General features: G+C 40.7%; 2 protein-coding genes across 2 annotated transcripts; both read left to right on the top strand.

Moving 5' to 3' along the window:
• Positions 1-11142: 11142 nt before the first annotated feature.
• On the top strand, positions 11143-11667 carry LOC138901767 (uncharacterized). Its single transcript, XM_070189556.1, has one exon. The coding sequence runs from the start codon at positions 11143-11145 to the stop codon at positions 11665-11667; it is 525 nt and encodes a 174-aa protein (XP_070045657.1).
• A 4106-nt stretch (positions 11668-15773) lies between these two features.
• On the top strand, positions 15774-16310 carry LOC138901766 (uncharacterized). The gene is made up of 2 exons (XM_070189555.1): positions 15774-15923; positions 15969-16310. The coding sequence occupies exons 1-2, from the start codon at positions 15774-15776 to the stop codon at positions 16308-16310; spliced, it is 492 nt and encodes a 163-aa protein (XP_070045656.1).
• Positions 16311-16839: the final 529 nt, after the last annotated feature.

Raw genomic sequence — 16839 nt, 5'->3', positions numbered from 1 at the left:
CGGGACCAACATAGGCGATTTAGATAAGTACTCCTTGATTTTGTCAAAAGCCTTTTGACATTCTTCGGTCCATTGTATCGCAACATCTTTCCTCAGCATCTTAAAGATCGGATCATATATCACCATTGATTGTGCTATAAAACGGCTAATATAATTGAGGCATCCCAGGAAACTCATCACATCTTTCTTATTCTTCGGCGATGGAAAATCCTGAATAGCTTTGATTTTTGACGGGTCTAGCTTAATATTGCGGTGACTAACGATGCAACCCAGCAACTTCCCAACAGGGACTCCGAAAGTACATTTTGCAGGATTTAGCTTCAAATTGTACTTTCGAAGTCGGTCGAAAAACTTCCTCAAGTCTGCTATGTGATCTTAACCTTTCATAGATTTGATGATAACATCATCCACGTACACCTCTTTTTCTTTGTGTATCATATCGTGGAAAAGGGTCATCATAGCCCTCATATATGTGGCTCCAACATTCTTCAAACTAAATTGCATCATTTTGTAACATATACCCCACATGGCGTGATAAAGGCTATCTTTTCAGCGTCCTCCTCATCCATCTAAATCTGGTGGTATCCTGCGAAGCAATCCACAAAGGATTGGAGTTCATGCTTGGCACAATTGTCGATCAGTCTGTGTATGTTGGGCAATGGGAAATCATCCTTAGGACTTGCTCTGTTGAGATCTCGATAGTCAACACACACTTTGACTTTCCCATCTTTCTTCGGAACTGGTACAATGTTGGCTAACCATGTCGGTTATTAGATCACTTGAAGGACCTGAGCTTTGATTTGCTTGGTAACCTCCTCTATTATTTTCAGACTCATAACTGGCTTGAATTTTCCGAGCTTCTGCTTTACCGGCGGACACATGGGGTTGGTAGGGAGCTTGTGAGCTACTATGGATGTGCTTAACCCAGTCATGTCGTCGTAGGACCATGCAAAAATATCCTCATATTCCTTTAGAAACCTGATGTATTCTTCCTTCTCTGACGGTGATAGATGAATGCTTATGCGAGTTTCTTTTACTGTTTCAGAATCCCCTAAGTTAATTGCTTCAGTTTCCTCCAAGTTGGACTTTGATTTCTTCTCAAAATTCTCTACTTCTTTGACAATTTCCTCAGGTATTATATCATCTTCCAAATCTTCTGAATCACTTTAAAAATGTCGTAAATGCTCAAAAACAATTTAAAAATAAGTTATGCTAATTCTGCCAGGCTACCCAGGTACTCGGCGAGCCCGGGACGGTGCAACAGTCCAGTTCTTAAGAACAACTCCTTCTCCCACTGTCTGAATAGTAAGGTCTTCCTCCTCCTCCTCCTCCTCTAAAATTGCATTGCAGTCCATGTCTTCCTCGTTCAGAAATAACTTCCTCATACCGGCCAAAATCTCATCTTTCTCGGATCCCTAAATCATGTCAGCCTGGTGGAATTTCTGGTGCAACGATGGTATGGGTTATTCCAGTGGATAGTAATTGGTGTGCCACATCGGTATCCAATCCTAGTACTCTTTCACGGTATATTCATAGCCTAGCCCAAAGGTCGTGCCATGATACCATGGTCGTATGGGTTCTATGATCCCCTGAAGCTTTCGGCCAAAACCCATGCCTGGTTCATATCCCAACCACATTAATATGCTTTCTATCTTATTGCTCCACCATCGATCTTTCTCAATTACGTTTACTCACTCAATGCGGTGTTATGTTTCTCCTCCCAATTTCCTCTTATTTTCGATGACTGACACGGTCTGGTTGGTGTAAATAGGGTTGCTTCCATCTCCATGAATGATCACCTCCTGATGATTCCACTCAAACTTCACAACCTGGTGTAGGGTAGAAGCGACTGCCCCGGATGCGTGTATCCATGGTCGTCCCAACAACAAGTTGTAGGTGGCGGATATGTCTAGCACTTGGAATTCGACATCAAACCAGGTCGGGCCCATATGTAGATCAAGGTTGATTTCTCTAATAGTGGCTCTCTGAGATCCATCTAACGCTTTCACATTCATGCTCCCCATCCGTATCTCATGCATGCCTTTACCTAATCTTTTCAGAGTGGTCAACGGTCATATGTTCAGGCTCGAACCTCCATCTATCAAGACCCTGGCAATGAACTTGTCTTCAAATTATATAGTGATGTGCAATGCTTTGTTGTGGATCAACCCTTATGGATGTAACTCATCTTCGTGGAAAGTATTTTTATGACTCTCCAGTACCTTTCCGACCATGTTAGCCATCTTCCCGCTGGTGATACCGGCGGGCACATAAGCTTCGCTTAACACCTTTATCAAGGCATTCTTGTGCGCGTCTGAATTTTGCAACATTGACAAAATGGATATTTGGGCGAGAGTCTTGTTCAGGTGATCAATAACAAAGTATTCCCTCGCATGTACTTTCCTCCAAAGATCATCAGTGCTCGTCTCAACGACAGGTGGCTTAGATGCAACTTCTTTGCTTGTTTCTCCAAGATTCTCAGGTGTATAAACTCTGCTAGTTCTAGTCATACCTTGCGCAACACCTGTCTCTTCCATCTTGGTTTTTTCTTTTCTTATTTCCTCTGCAACATAATCCCATGGGACGACATCAGACTTATAATACGGTGTGGGAGCTACCATCACGGTGAAAGGCATAGCTACCTCGACCTCAAATGGTGCCTGAGTTTGTACCAAAATTAGCGTAAGGGTGATAGAAGATGTTTTGAGAGTATTCCCCTCTCGAATAAGTCCAATGGATCCCTCCTGATACCATTCCTAATCAGTTTCTATCACATTCACTCCCTGACCCCTATGATCCGAGAGATGGTTGTTACAGATATTTGGCACGACATCATTTTCCCTTATAACCTTGGTGTCGATTAGTGTCTAAATCATTTCCTTTAACATGTGATGTTCTTCAATGGTATGACCCTTCATTCCTGAGTGATAGGCACTTGTTTTGTTGGGGTAATCCACTTGGAAGGGTTCTCATCAACAACAGGAATAAGGGCAATGTCACTAGCGGCGCTTATTCTCTCATACAGTTAGGCTATGTGTTCAGCGATTAGGGTGTATTATCTGGGAGCTCTGTGGTGAAAATTTGGTCGTGGCTTGGGGTAGTTTTGGTAGGCGGGTGGAGGTGAATGGTAATATGCAGGTTGGGTGTTATAGGCATGGTAGGTGGTGGCGAGGTATTGGTATTTTGGAGGTGTTGGTTGATATAGGGGTGGAGGTGTTTGGTATGTAAGGGGAGACTTAGGGCCCTGGGCCACCATTACGGCACCCACTTCCCTCTTCTTTGAAATGCCCCTGATTACAAGTCTTTGTTTGTGTCTTGCAGTGCCTCAAAATTAATCACCATCCCGTTCTTGTTTCCTTTTTTCTATCCTTTATCCTAACTTGATGATGTTTGAGAACTTGTGATTCTCGATAACCATCGGCCTTTCATAGTACTATGGATTTTGAGCTCTAACAAAGAACTTGTTCATCTGTTCTTCTTCAAGTGATGGTCTTACCTTGGCGGCCTCTGATCTCCAACGAGTAGCATACTCGCGGAAGGTTTCTGTCGGCTTCTTCTTGAGGTTTTGAATGTAGAAAATGCCTGGCGCGTTCTCTGTATTGAACCTGAATCTGTCCATGAAATTCGATGCTATGCTTACCCAATTTGCCCACTGCTTCGGATTTTGACTGATATACCAAGATAATTCGTCTCCTGTAAGATTTCACATGAACAATTGTAGCATTGCCTTTTCGAATACCGCTTAAATTATCCATCTTCCCGTTGCCTCTGCCTTTACTCTTTTTGGGTCGCTAGGTGAAGGTGGAGGACCTCTGGATCTGGTGTGGTATGCTGATGATGCCAGTAAGCATGAACCAACCTTTGGGAATAGGAATAATCAAAAGAAAGAAAAAACAAAAGGTAACCAAGTTAGTAAGATGAAGTAAAAGAGTGTTTGCACTATTTAGACATGTATCACATAAGGTTATGTAATAATTCTCGTCCTAATTTGAGGACCTCATTGTACCTGAGGTAGGCCTAAGCGACATATAGACTTGGAGAAAATTTATGCCAACGTTTGCTTCATTTCATTAGTGCGAAAATAAGCCAAATCAATATTTCACTAAATCGACTATAATAATAAAGTCACTAATGGCATTAAGCCTTATTACATCGAAAGCTAATCTAATCTAGAAAGTAGTAAAGGACATTATCTCTTATTCTACTTGGCCCCCGCAGGACCTTCTCCGTGCTTGGATATCTTGATCCCATCAATCATGTTCTCCATATCACGCATGCCTAATAACAAATAAGCCTTCATTATCATCCATGCCTTGACAATCCCAAATCCTATTTCTCATCTTCCCTTCTAGTTCCATCAATCATTGCTCTAGATAATCTAACCTCTCTGTCGACTTAGTGGAAATCTCCTTCCATTCCCTTATCGCCTCCATCTTCACCTTATGTTATTCGAGATGTTTAGCTTCCGATTCGAACACCCTTTTGCGTAGCCTCTTATACTTCACATGTGCCTCAACCACCTTGTCTATGATCCAATCTTTCAGATTGACCCCCAATTTAAGGTCCTCGACTATGTCGTCCTCCAACCACGAGAGATAGTAGTACATATGAATGACGTGATACCTGTCTAGTTCAATAGTCTCTCCTTCCACGATGATCTTTTGGTTCCACACGTGTTGTGCTTTGAACTTGAATCGCCTTTGAAATCTGCTTTATACTAAACCATGTTGGAAACCCAAGGTATGATTTGTTTCCTTCCAGCCTACTTCATTACCCTTATAGGAGCATAAGGGTAGATGCCTCGCAGCCCGATCAGTACTGTGAGCACCTAATTTTTGACTATATTTGAATTTTTATCACCTTCTACTATGTAAATATTTTTAGAATTTAATATATATATTTTAGCTTTGTTACACTCATATATATATATATATAGAAAAATTATTATTAATAATTTAAAAGGTCAATTATTAATATTAGTATTATTTTTATTAATATTTTTGTCTTTATTTTTAAATAAAATGAATTAAAAACCGAAAATAAATAAAAATTAATTATTATTATTATTATTTTTAAAACAAATTTCTGGTGGGAATTAAAAAATAGGAAAAGTAGAAATATAAAATTAAAAAGTAAAAGTAAAAGTAGGTAGAAATTGTTTAATAAAAAAAGTAAAAGAAAGTGGAAACTTAAAAAAAATAAAAGTAAAAGAATGTGAAAATTTTAAAAATGAAAAGTAAAATAAAGTTGGAATTAAAAAATAAAAGTAAGGGTATCTGATATTTTAAAAAAAAAAAGTAAAAGTAAGTGGGAAATAAAAAAAGAAAAGTAAAATAAGTGGGAAATAAAAACAAAAATGTAAAAAAGTGGGATTTTAAATATATTAAAAGTAAAAAAGTGAGAAATTAAAAAATAAAAGTAAATGAAAGTGGAGAATTATGTTTTTTAAAAAATAAGAAAAATGGGAAGTGGAAATTCTTTTTAATTAAAAATAAAAAAAATAAAAAATAAAAAATAAAAATCTGAAAAATCCGATTTTTTTCTATAAATATAAGAGAAATGTGATGGAAAAAAAGAAGAGGAGAGAAAGGAAAAAATAGGGAGGAAGGAATTGAGAAAACTTTATTTTTCTTCTTCTACAATAAGGAAATTTCTACTCGTTTCATTCTTTCTTCGGCTTTCTTTCGAAAAATTCAGCAGCTTCACCACCCCTAAACCACCATACCTTGACCACTTTTGAGCCATCATTAACCCCCCCAAAAATTAAAAAGCTCCAAAAATAGCCACTAAATCGTCAATTTTGCAAGGTCGATTGAGGTTGCAAGTTGAGATTTGCCGCTCGAGTTTTTCATGGTTCGAAGGGTCCAGTGGAGAGCTATCCGATCATTGAGTGGTTGTAATTTAAATCCACAATCATCAATACAAAGGTTCACTTCTCTTTCTATTTTGTTTTTCTCATTAATGTTTTGGGTCACTCTGTTTTAATTTAACTTTGAGTATGATATGATCGAGTTCGCATCTGAGTGTGCTAAGATTAATTTGTTCTCATGTTGAGTATTTGTTCAGTTCATATGGTTAATTTTATTGATGAATATGTATTAATTCGTTACTTTTCTTGTTTATTCAATGAAGTAATGGCTTTCCATTTTAGCATGCTTTAGTTTCATTTTGATCTCCTATCTTAGTGACTAAATTGGTCCTGCCTGTATCTATCTATTCCTGCCATAAATTTAGTCTAGTTTCAAATATTGGTTAGCAATAAAATTATAAGAGATTAGGTTGGGCCATGATTGGTGTAGGACTTTAATTGGACTTCCCTAACGTATTTATGGGCTAATTATTGCACATGACCAAAAACAAATAAACATTCACAAGCTAGCCAACTCTTTCCATAATTAATTTACTTCATTTCCTCCATAACAATATACATACCTCATGACCTTATAATAATGTCAAAGTTAGTAATTGAATAATATTCGAATACCGTAGCTTGATTTAGGGGTGATTAATAATAAATCATCGTGACTATGGGTACGGTTCCTGTGGCATAGTCATGATACGTAAACCCCAATTCAAGTGCGCATTTCACGCGACTTGACCATAACTTTAAATAATAATAAAAATAAATATGTTGTAAATCGCGGGTGCGTTTCACGTGGCGCGGTTCGCAATGTGTACCAAAACGACAAGTGTGCGACATCGCGACTTGTTCAAATAAATTCCATAAATATTAAAAAGCGGTAAAAGACAAAAATGCACAATGGATTTAAAACATGTAATAAATCAGATAATTACGCCAAGTATTAATTGTTAAGCGACTCTGCTAAAACCACGGAACTTGGGAGTGCCTCACACCTTCTCCCAGGTTAACAGAATTTCTTACCCGGCCTTTTGTGTTCGCGGACCAAAAATAAGAGTCAAATTTCTTCGATTTGGGATTCTAAAATAAATCGGTGACTTGGGATACCATAAATTATTCCAAGTGGCGACTCTGAATAAATAAATAATCCCATTTCGAATAATGTCACTTAAATTGAAAAAATTCCCTATCCCCTATCCCCTTGGAAAAAAAGAGGTGTGACAGCTCTGGCGACTCTGCTGGTAAATAAGAACCCAGAATCTCTGGTTCAGGGTTTAGAATTCGAGCTTAGAATAGCTGTTGTACTTGGATTTTATTTATTATCTGATTTTTACGTGTTTGAGCCTAATGTGCTAAATGCCGCTTTTTACCGCTTTGATATTGCTTGAACTATATATAAACTGTTACGAAACCCTCTTCTCTCTGAGTCTTCTAAATCTTTTGGGAAGCATGCACTTCGCATGGCTTCTTTTCTGTTAGAGTCATACCCTAATTTTAGAACGAGGTTCGGACAAGTTGCAAAGCCTGTGAAGCTTTTGTATTCCCGGTACGCTGCCCCCCCCGGCTCGAGTTGTCTGCTCGGGTAAGCTAGGTCTAGAACAACACACCTAGGATCTAAACCTAGAATAACATAGCCTCATGCCGGATCCCTAGTAGGAACGTTTATTTGCATCACGTGCATTTGACTTTGGGGACTCAACATAGGGGTTGGGTCCGTCTAGGACAGGTGTACCCAATATATTGGACCATCTTGATGCATTTTACGTGCTATTTGTGCATATGTTTGTTTCGGCTTGCATGTTGACCGGCTTCTAGAATAGGAAAAGGGAACCAAGAAAAAACAAAGAGTGAGGTAAAAAAAAAAAAAATTTACCCGGTTTTGAAAATCCAGGTATTTGAAAAATACTGAAACTCTGAAAAAAAGTCATTTTCAAAATAAGTCATGTTTTCCTATTGCTCCAAAACCTACCGAACTACGCGGGTCTGATTCTCACCGGATGTGAGATACGTAGGCAACCCCTATCAAGTCCGACCATATTTTTTCAAAACTGACCAAAATAATAACCTTTCAAAACATGATCATCACCTGGGATTGTTCTTGTCAAAATAGCCTTAAAATATTCTCCTGGAGCGCCGAAAAACTGTTTTCACAAGAATAGCCACAATGTAAACCCAAATCAGTCTTTTTCTCCTATAACCAACCTTAGTTGGCAGAAACAACCCTAAAAACTTTCCTCAAGTGCTGAAAGGGCCGTATTACGAAATTTACTGATTTGGATTTTTAAAATTAACCACTTTGTGTTTTTGGAAAATGTGTCGGTTTTGATTTGTTTTGTGTGCAGAATGAGCACCGTTGAGAATGTACCTTTTTGGGTCGTAGATAAGATTCCACTAGGATTCCACATGTGGTGGAATGACCTGGGGGAGGTCAGCAAGCTTTATGTGACAAAGGCTTTAGGTGGGCTCACCGGGCTTCTGAAAATTAAATCAAGGGTTGATATAATTGAAGCTTTGATACCGTTTTGGGACCCGACGCACAATATTTTCCACTTCTCTGATTTTGAGTTGACCCCTTTGCTAGAAGAGATGGTAGATTATGTTAGTCTTGACGGGAATCTCAGGCACCGATATCCTGTAGCACCAAGACCTGTAACTCCTCATAAGTTTTTGGACCTTCTGAGCATTAGCCGGCAGGTTAAAGATGGAAATTTGGCCAAAGGATTTTGCACATTCCACTTCTTATACAGCCGATATGGGGATCCCCGAGGATTTGAGGCTCCGGGAAATGGTTTGAGTCATCAGGGAAATAAAAACAAATGGGAAACACGTAGAGGTTTAGCCTTCGTAGTTGCCTTTTCAGGCACTCTGATATGCCCAAGGAGTGACAGACATATAGAGCTAGGACTTGCAGGAATGGCCGACTTTATGGTCAAAAAGGCCAACGTCACTCTTATACCGATGATTCTCGCAGAAATCTATCGAGCTCTAACTGCCTGTCAAGCTGGGACAAAGTTCTTTGAGGGTTGAAACTTGCTTTTACAAATGTGGCTAGTGGTACATATTTGCCATCGCCCGAGGTACATGAACTACGGTCTGACCGGACTCGATTATATTGAAGAATAAGGAAACTGGGTAAACGGTCATGAGTTACTAGAGGGTACTGAGGCTTGGTTCGCGTATTTGGGTTTTTTGACCGCAAACCGAATTGAGTGGACTTTAAGTTGGCTCACGGTCAATGAGGTTATTTACATGTCTGCCGGAGTGTGATTTCTTTTATTGATGGGACTTCGGAGTATTCAGCCATATGCTACGCATCGAGTCCTACGCCAATTGGGAAGATACCAAACAGTCCCTTATGATGAAGATTTGAGTCCACAGGTTATTGAACTATGCCCAAAAGCCGTATTCCCAGAAGAAAAGGTTCGCCAGATTTGGCACCAATGTAGGTTTATGGAGCCACAGACTCAAGTACGGGATTGTTCTTCGGGTGAAGTAGAATCTAACTACACAACCTGGTATGGTAAGAAAGTTTGAGTTGATCAAGAGACAGAACAACCCGCCAAAAGACCCCATGTCCAACAATTCACCGATGGAGCGCGAGAATAGTGGGTTTGGTTAGCTAAAGAAAAGGAATACCAGACCACTATAAGCAAGCTAGAGGATCAAATCAAAAACCTCAAATTTAACAGTAGTTTGCAGGCTGCCGAGGTTGAAGGAGAAAAGAAAAGGTTGGCTCGAGAAAATGAAGCCCTCCGAACTCAGATTCAGAAAATGAAAATAGTTGCTGAAAACCCGGTAAAAAGCGAAAAAAATGAAAGACTCATAAGCAATCTGAGGCGGAAATTTCATGATTATGGATTTGATTTGACAAAGGCCGAGGATGAATTGGCAAAAGCTCGGGCAAAATTGGAAAATAATGCAGAAGAACGGGCAAGGTGTGTTCAACATTTAAAGAAAAAGTATGATAGATGGGTCGCGATCTTAAGGGAAAAGCTGACTAATCTCGAAAATAAAATGGTCCAACAGACAAAGGATTTCAAAGCTGAAAGAGAGCATTGCTATACATTGATTTCCCGATTGGAAGAAGTCATACAACAATTGCAAGACCAAAACCATACGGCCACACAAGTGTTGGAGGCCCGGTCTCAGCAAATTGGACGATTTCTCAAAGAAAAGGGCATCATTAGAATGAGGATTAAAGAAATCACTGATTACGTCGCAATGAAATGCCATGAATGCGAAGATATGACCAGGTCCATGTTCTTTACTTCTGTGATGACTTTTGTCCGTCATGTGATGGATGATTTAGAGTACCTTCAAGAAGAGATTGCACGCAGGCCCACATCGAGACTGACTGATGTACCACGGGGCCCCAGAGTAGTATTAGAGGCTCTTATATATTCCTGATTTTTTTATTTATTATTTTTGGCTTTGAGTCTGTATTTTACCTTTTCGAGTCTGTTTTTTTTTGTTTTGAGTATGTATGTTTAATCATCAGTATTTCCAAAATCTTTGTAATAGAAAAACCCAAAAAGATTTTATTTAATGAAATATTGAAAAAAACCAAAAACCAAAATTTTCTTTTCTTTTATTCTGCATTTATTTCCTGAACTACGTAATGATCTGATTCATGCGGCGTCATGATACGTAGGCAATCCCCATCGGATTCAATCGTAGCTATAGACAATCTGAGTGAAAGGTCCTGTTTAGGTGGTTGGTTTTGTGGTAATCTGGCTTCCCATCCTTACTTCACGAGATCTAAAGGCAGTGTTCCTATGGCCTCTGAAATTCATCTACCAATTATTGAGCCCGAGGATAGTCCTGTATCGGCTATTCCACAGTCAGAGTCCGCAGCCACTGAGGAAAATAGGAGGCTGCGCATCCGCATGTTAGAAATGTGGGACGCTTGGTCTAATGGCAAAGAACCGCCCAGTATAATCTCCGGATTTCCTGAACTGCTTCCCAGGATGAGTGGAATCTCTAATGTCCCCATCCCCGTAACAAACCCATTCATCCCGTTTGGGTACCCCACTATATCGGCCAATTTCACCGGTATGCCTTCTGAGGTTCGCCCCCATACACCGTTTTCAGGGGTGCCTTCTACATTATTCACCACACCACCAGTCTCTACTACGGCACAACCAACAGTTCCCAGGCCATGCTTCGAGCCCTCAACTTTCACTTTTCAAGTCCCGGAATTTCAGCTAGACAACACTCATGTTACCCCAAACTCTTACCCTCAGTACCCGCAGTTTGAGTCTCCCAGGGAATAGGAAAGAGCTATGAGAAACCCCGAGCAAGAAGAGATGGTTCAGAAGATGAAAAGCCTCAAAAAATGTCTGAAGAACATGCAAGGCCTGAGTGGTCAAAAGAGTGTCTCCTACTTCGATCTGTGTATGTTTCCTCCTGTTCATTTGCCCATTGGTCTTAAAAAGCCAAAATTCGAAAAGTTCGACGGTCACGGAGACCCGATCGCTCATTTGAAAAGATATTGCAATCAGCTGAGAAGGGTAGGTGGAAAAGAAGAACTTTTGATGGCCTATTTCAGGGAGAGCTTGACGGGAATTGCGTCAGAATGGTACATAGATCAGGACATCTCCCATTGGCATATATGGGATGACTTGGCCCGAGATTTCGTCAGGAAATTTCAATACAATATTGATATAGCTCCAGATAGGAATTATCTAACCAATTTCAAGAAGAAAACCGTGGAAAGCTTCCGTGAATATGCTATCAAGTGGCGTGAGCAAGCATCCAGAGTGAAACCGCCTACGGATGAGGCAGAAATGGTCAATGTTTTCTTGTAGTCCCAAGAGGCCGATTACTTTCAGAACATGATGTCTGCAATGGGCAAACCTTTTGCAGAGGCCATAAAAATCGGAGAAATGGTAGAAAATGGCTTGAAAACTGGCCGAATCATAAGTCAATCTACTTTAAGAGCCACCTCCCAAGCCATCCAGAATGGCTCGGGAGGTTTAGCAAATCGAAAGAAGAGGGAAGAAGGAGCCATGATGACTTAAGGTTTGAGAGGCCCCCATCGATCCCGTGATCATTCTTACCTGCCTTCCAGAACCCCACAACACTCCAACCCACATCAAGATGCAACATATGCCATGGCACCACCTCCCTATGCGGTGATGAATGCCCAACCTTATACACGGCCACAACAACACTACAACCAAAACCGAGCTCCACCTCCCAGAAATAACCATCCTTACCAAGCTCCATATAACCCCCATCCCCCACAAAATAATTACCAACATAATACACGCCCTCGTGAGCATCCTAGGAGAAACGACTTCACCCCTATTGGTGAGTCCTACTTTAGATTGTTTCCAAAATTAGTCCAGATGGGTCTATTGCAACTTATGCCTCCAAATCGGAAAAATCCGGAATCTCCATCATACCGGCCCGGTACTAGGTGTGCCTATCATTCAGGGGCAGAGGGTCATGATACGGAGGATTGTTGGACTCTCAAGAGAGCCATTGAGAATTTTATAGAACAAAAATGACTGGTGCTGAGGGACGAGGAAGTACCCAATGTCGCCACAGTGAGAAGAAAATCACTCTAACTTCTCAAATTGCAGAAACAAATACTGGGGCAGCACCTGCTAATGACGCAATTCTCTATGTTCCTAGGGCCCCAAGGAAAGAACAACTCATGTTGAACACTCCCAAAATATTTGAGCAGAGGAAAGTCACGCTAAATGTGCCAAAGTTGTATGTGCCAAAAAGGACTTATGTGGCGCGGGGGCCGGTAATTTCACCAAGGCTGAATGAGCCCGTGGTTATTAGCTGCGCACCACAGAGCCCTATGAGAGACCCCACTGCAGTCCCCTGGAATTATAGCAAAACAGTGGTTACTTACAAGGGGAAAGAGATTATGGGAGAGGTGAATGAAATTAACCAACCTAGGAAGTACCACAACCCAGAAGAGCAAAAGATATTAAAACTGAGCAAGGATAAACGGTTTCCGCCTAAGAAGCCTGTGAGTTCTGAGGAAGCAGAAGAGTTTTTCCGAAAAATGAAAACTTCGGAATATGCAATAATTGACCATCTCAGGAAGACTCCTTCCCAGGTTTCACTTTTATCTCTTTTTATTAGCTCAAATGAACATCAGAAGGTACTCCTGAAAACATTGAACGAGGCATATGTCCCGGTTGAAACTTCAGTTGAACAACTGAAAAGAATGGCTGAACAATTATTTGAAGTTAATAGGATTTCCTTCAGCCGTGATGATTTGCCCCAAGAGGGAGCCGCCCACAACAAAGCCCTTCACTTGATTGTCAAATGCGAAGGTTATTATATGAAGAGAGTCATGCTAGATGGTGGGTCTGAAGTCGACATTTGCCCTCTCTCAACGCTCCAGATGATGAAAATTGGAACAGAAAGAATCTGACCAAACAATGTATGTGTGCGCGCTTTTTATGATGTCAAACGAGACACAATAGGGGAAATTGATTTGATTTTGACCATTGGCCCTGTAGATTTCGAAGTAACTTTCCAGGTTCTGGACATGGATACTTCATATAATTTTCTCCTAGGAAGACCATGGATTCACACTGCAGGAGCTGTGCCCTCCACTCTTGATCAAATGGTCAAATTTGAACATGAAAACCAAGAAATTGTTGTCCACGGGGAGGATGAACAGTCCATTTACAGGGACCCTTCAGTCCCATGTCTCGAAGCTAGAGAAGGAAGTGAGAACATTGTCTACCAAGCCTTCGAAATTGTGATCGCTGATCAATGCGAAGAAGGGGCCCTATTCCCTCAACCATGCTTATCTAATGCCTCGGTCATGGTCGCCACTGAAATGATTAAACATGGGTAAAAGCCCGGAAAGGGGCTCGGGTATATCTACAAGGCATCATAGAGTCCGTTACGTCAATCGCCAATGAGAAGTTCTTCGGCGTAGGTTTCTGAGTTACAGAGGCCGATAGAAAATGGGCTGATGAGCGCAAGAAAAATGGGTGGGTCCTGCCTCAGCCCATTCCGCATCTCACCAAGTGATTTATTGATCCCAAATATGTAGAAGAAGAAGAAGAGGCTTTCGCGGCTGAAGAGATTGAGGATATTTGTGAAGCCATGAAACGAATGTTGTATGAGTCCCACATGGTCCAGTCGGGGGAAGGAACAAGCACTGCTGAGGTGTTATACATGGGGCCAAATTCCAAGCTTCAAAATTGGAAAGCTACCCCATTCCCTGTCAGGCGGGAATCCTGGTAGTCCAGTCTTGCCATCTTTTCTACATTACGAGTTATTTCAGGGTGTAACTTGAATATTTTTATTTTATTGTCTTTTGATTTCGATGTAAACACTCTTATCTTCAATTCAATGAAATGAAATCAATATTTCATCATCAATGGATGTTTCCTTTTTCTTTATTCTAATTTTGCTATTTTTCTTATCTTTTCCTTTTCAATTCTAATAATGCTGACTTAAATAACATGACATGCTTGCGGACTTCATGCCCAGATCCTAAAACGCTGTCTAACTGTGAAATAATGAATCAAGATCCAGAATATGATGAAGATGAGGCTTTTAGGGAAATAAATCGAGTATTGGAACAATTTGAGAATAAGCCTAAGCCAAACTTAAATGAAACCGAGCCAGTTAATTTGGGCAGTCCAGAAGAGGTCCGAGAAACCATGATAAGCATTCACGCCGATAAAAGAACTAGGGATGCATTGATCCAACTTTTGTTTGAATTCAAGGATGTGTTTGCATGGTCCTATGATGATATGCCAGGTTTGAGCGTTGATTTGGTAGTACATAAATTGCCAACTTATCCTGGTTACCCACCCGTACAACAAAAGCAAAGAAAGTTTAAAACGAAAATCAGTGATAAGATCAAAGAAGAAGTCTCCAAACAATTAAAAGTTGGTGTGATTCGGGTGGTCCGATACACCACGTGGTTGGCTAATGTGGTCCTAGTGACGAAGAAAGATGGGAAAACCCGAGTGTGTGTTGATTATCGGGATTTGAACAAAGCAAGTCCCAAGGATAACTTTCCACTGCCAAATATTCATATTCTTGTTGACAATTGTGCCAAACATGAGATACAGTCTTTCGTGGATTGTTATGCTGGGTATTACCAGGTTCTAATGGATGAGGACGACACAGAAAATACGGCTTCATCACGCCGTGGGGCACTTATTGTTACAGAGTCATGCCATTCGGTTTGAAAAATGCCGGGGAAACTTACATGAGAGCCATGACTGCCATCTTCCATGACATGATGCACCAGGAAATTGAGGTATATGTGGATGATGTGATCATTAAATCTAGAACACAAGAAGGCCATGTGCAACATCTGAGAAAGTTATTTGAGCGTCTGCACAAGTATGATTTGAAATTGAATCCAGCCAAATGTGCATTCGGAGTTCCATCTGGGAAACTTCTGGGGTTTATAGTCAGCCGGAGGGGTATTCAGTTAGATCCGACAAAGATAAAGTCTATTCGGGATTTGCCACCTCCGAGAACCAAGAAAGAGGTCATGAGTCTGCTAGGGAGATTGAATTACATCAGCAGGTTCATTGCTCAGCTTACTACCATGTGTGAGCCCATATTTAAGTTGCTGAAGAAAGATGCAACGATTAAATGGACATATGAATGTCAAGAGGCTTTTGATAAGATCAAATAATATCTGTCAAATCCGCTAGTGTTGGTTCCACCCGAGCCAGGAAGACCTTTGTTCTTGTATCTGACAGTCTTGGAAAATTCCTTTGGCTGTGTCTTGGGGCAACATGATGTGACCGGGAAGAGAGAGAAGGTCATATACTACTTGAGCAAGAAGTTTACCATTTATGAAGCGAAGTATACTTTGTTGGAAAGAACTTGTTGCGCCCTAACTTGGGTTGCCCAGAAGCTCAGACATTTTCTTTTGGCCTACACCACATATCTCATAACTAGAATGGATCCTCTGAAGTACATATTCCAGAAACCAATGCCCACGGAAAGGTTAGCAAAATGGCAAATCCTGCTCACTGAGTTCGACATTGTCTATGTCACCCGTACAACGATGAAAGCTCAAGCCTTGGCAGATCATCTAGCTGAGAACCTGGTTGATGATGAATACCAACCCCTAAGTACTTACTTTCCGGACTAGGAAGTAAATTCAGTTGAAGTAATTCCAGAAGACACCAATGCTTGGAAAATGTTCTTTGATGGAGCTGTAAATGCAAAAGATGTCGGGATTGGGGAAATTTGGGTTTCACCCACCGGTCAGCACTATCCGGCCACAGCCCAACTTCGGTTCTTCTGTACCAACAACACCGCTGAGTATGAAGCCTGCATTATGGGCATGAATATGGCAGTTGATCTGGATGTGGAAGAATTGTTAATCATGGGAGATTCAGATTTGATCATTCGGCAAGCCCAAGGTGAATGGGAAACTCGAGATATCAAGCATATCCCATATAGGCAACATGTGGAAGATCTTAGAGAATAATTCAAGTCCGTCGAGTTCAGGTATATTCCTCGATTCCACAATGAGTTAGCTGATGCATTAGCTACTTTGGCCTCAATGCTACCGTATCCGGGCAATGTCCATATTGACCCGCTGGAAATCCAAATTCGAGAGAGGCATGGTTATTGTAATACAATTAAAATAGAACCAAATGTTCAGCCATGGTATCATGATATCAAAAGGTTTATGAAAATAAAGAAATATCCCGAATAGGCTAGTGGAGACCAAAAGAGAACCATTAGAAGGCTTGCCAGCGGTTTCTTCTTGAGCGGAGAAATCTTGTACAAAAGAACTCCAGATCTGAATCTCTTGAGGTGTGTAAATGCCCTAAAAGCTGAAAAGATCATGAACGAAGTGCATTCGGGAGTATGTGGACCTCATATGAACGGATATGTCCTTGCAAAGAAAATCCTCCAGGCAGGTTATTACTGGATGACCATGGAAAAGGCTTGGTTCAGTTTTGTCCGAAAGTGTCATCAGCGTCAGATACATGGTGACCGGATTCATGTAC

Source organism: Nicotiana tomentosiformis, chromosome 11 (genome assembly GCF_000390325.3).
Source record: "Nicotiana tomentosiformis chromosome 11, ASM39032v3, whole genome shotgun sequence".
NCBI classification, from domain to species: Eukaryota; Viridiplantae; Streptophyta; class Magnoliopsida; order Solanales; family Solanaceae; genus Nicotiana; species Nicotiana tomentosiformis.
This window is presented reverse-complemented; position numbering and strand designations above follow the sequence as displayed.

Excerpts from the sequence above, each read along its gene's own strand:
- LOC138901767 (XM_070189556.1), top strand. The coding sequence starts at position 11,143 with ATGAGAAACCCCGAGCAAGAAGAGATGGTTCAGAAGATGAAAAGCCTC.
- LOC138901766 (XM_070189555.1), top strand. The coding sequence starts at position 15,774 with ATGGATCCTCTGAAGTACATATTCCAGAAACCAATGCCCACGGAAAGG. Across the intron at positions 15,924-15,968 it reads ATCATCTAGCTGAGAACCTG|GAAGTAAATTCAGTTGAAGT; the intron begins GTTGATGATGAA and ends TTTCCGGACTAG.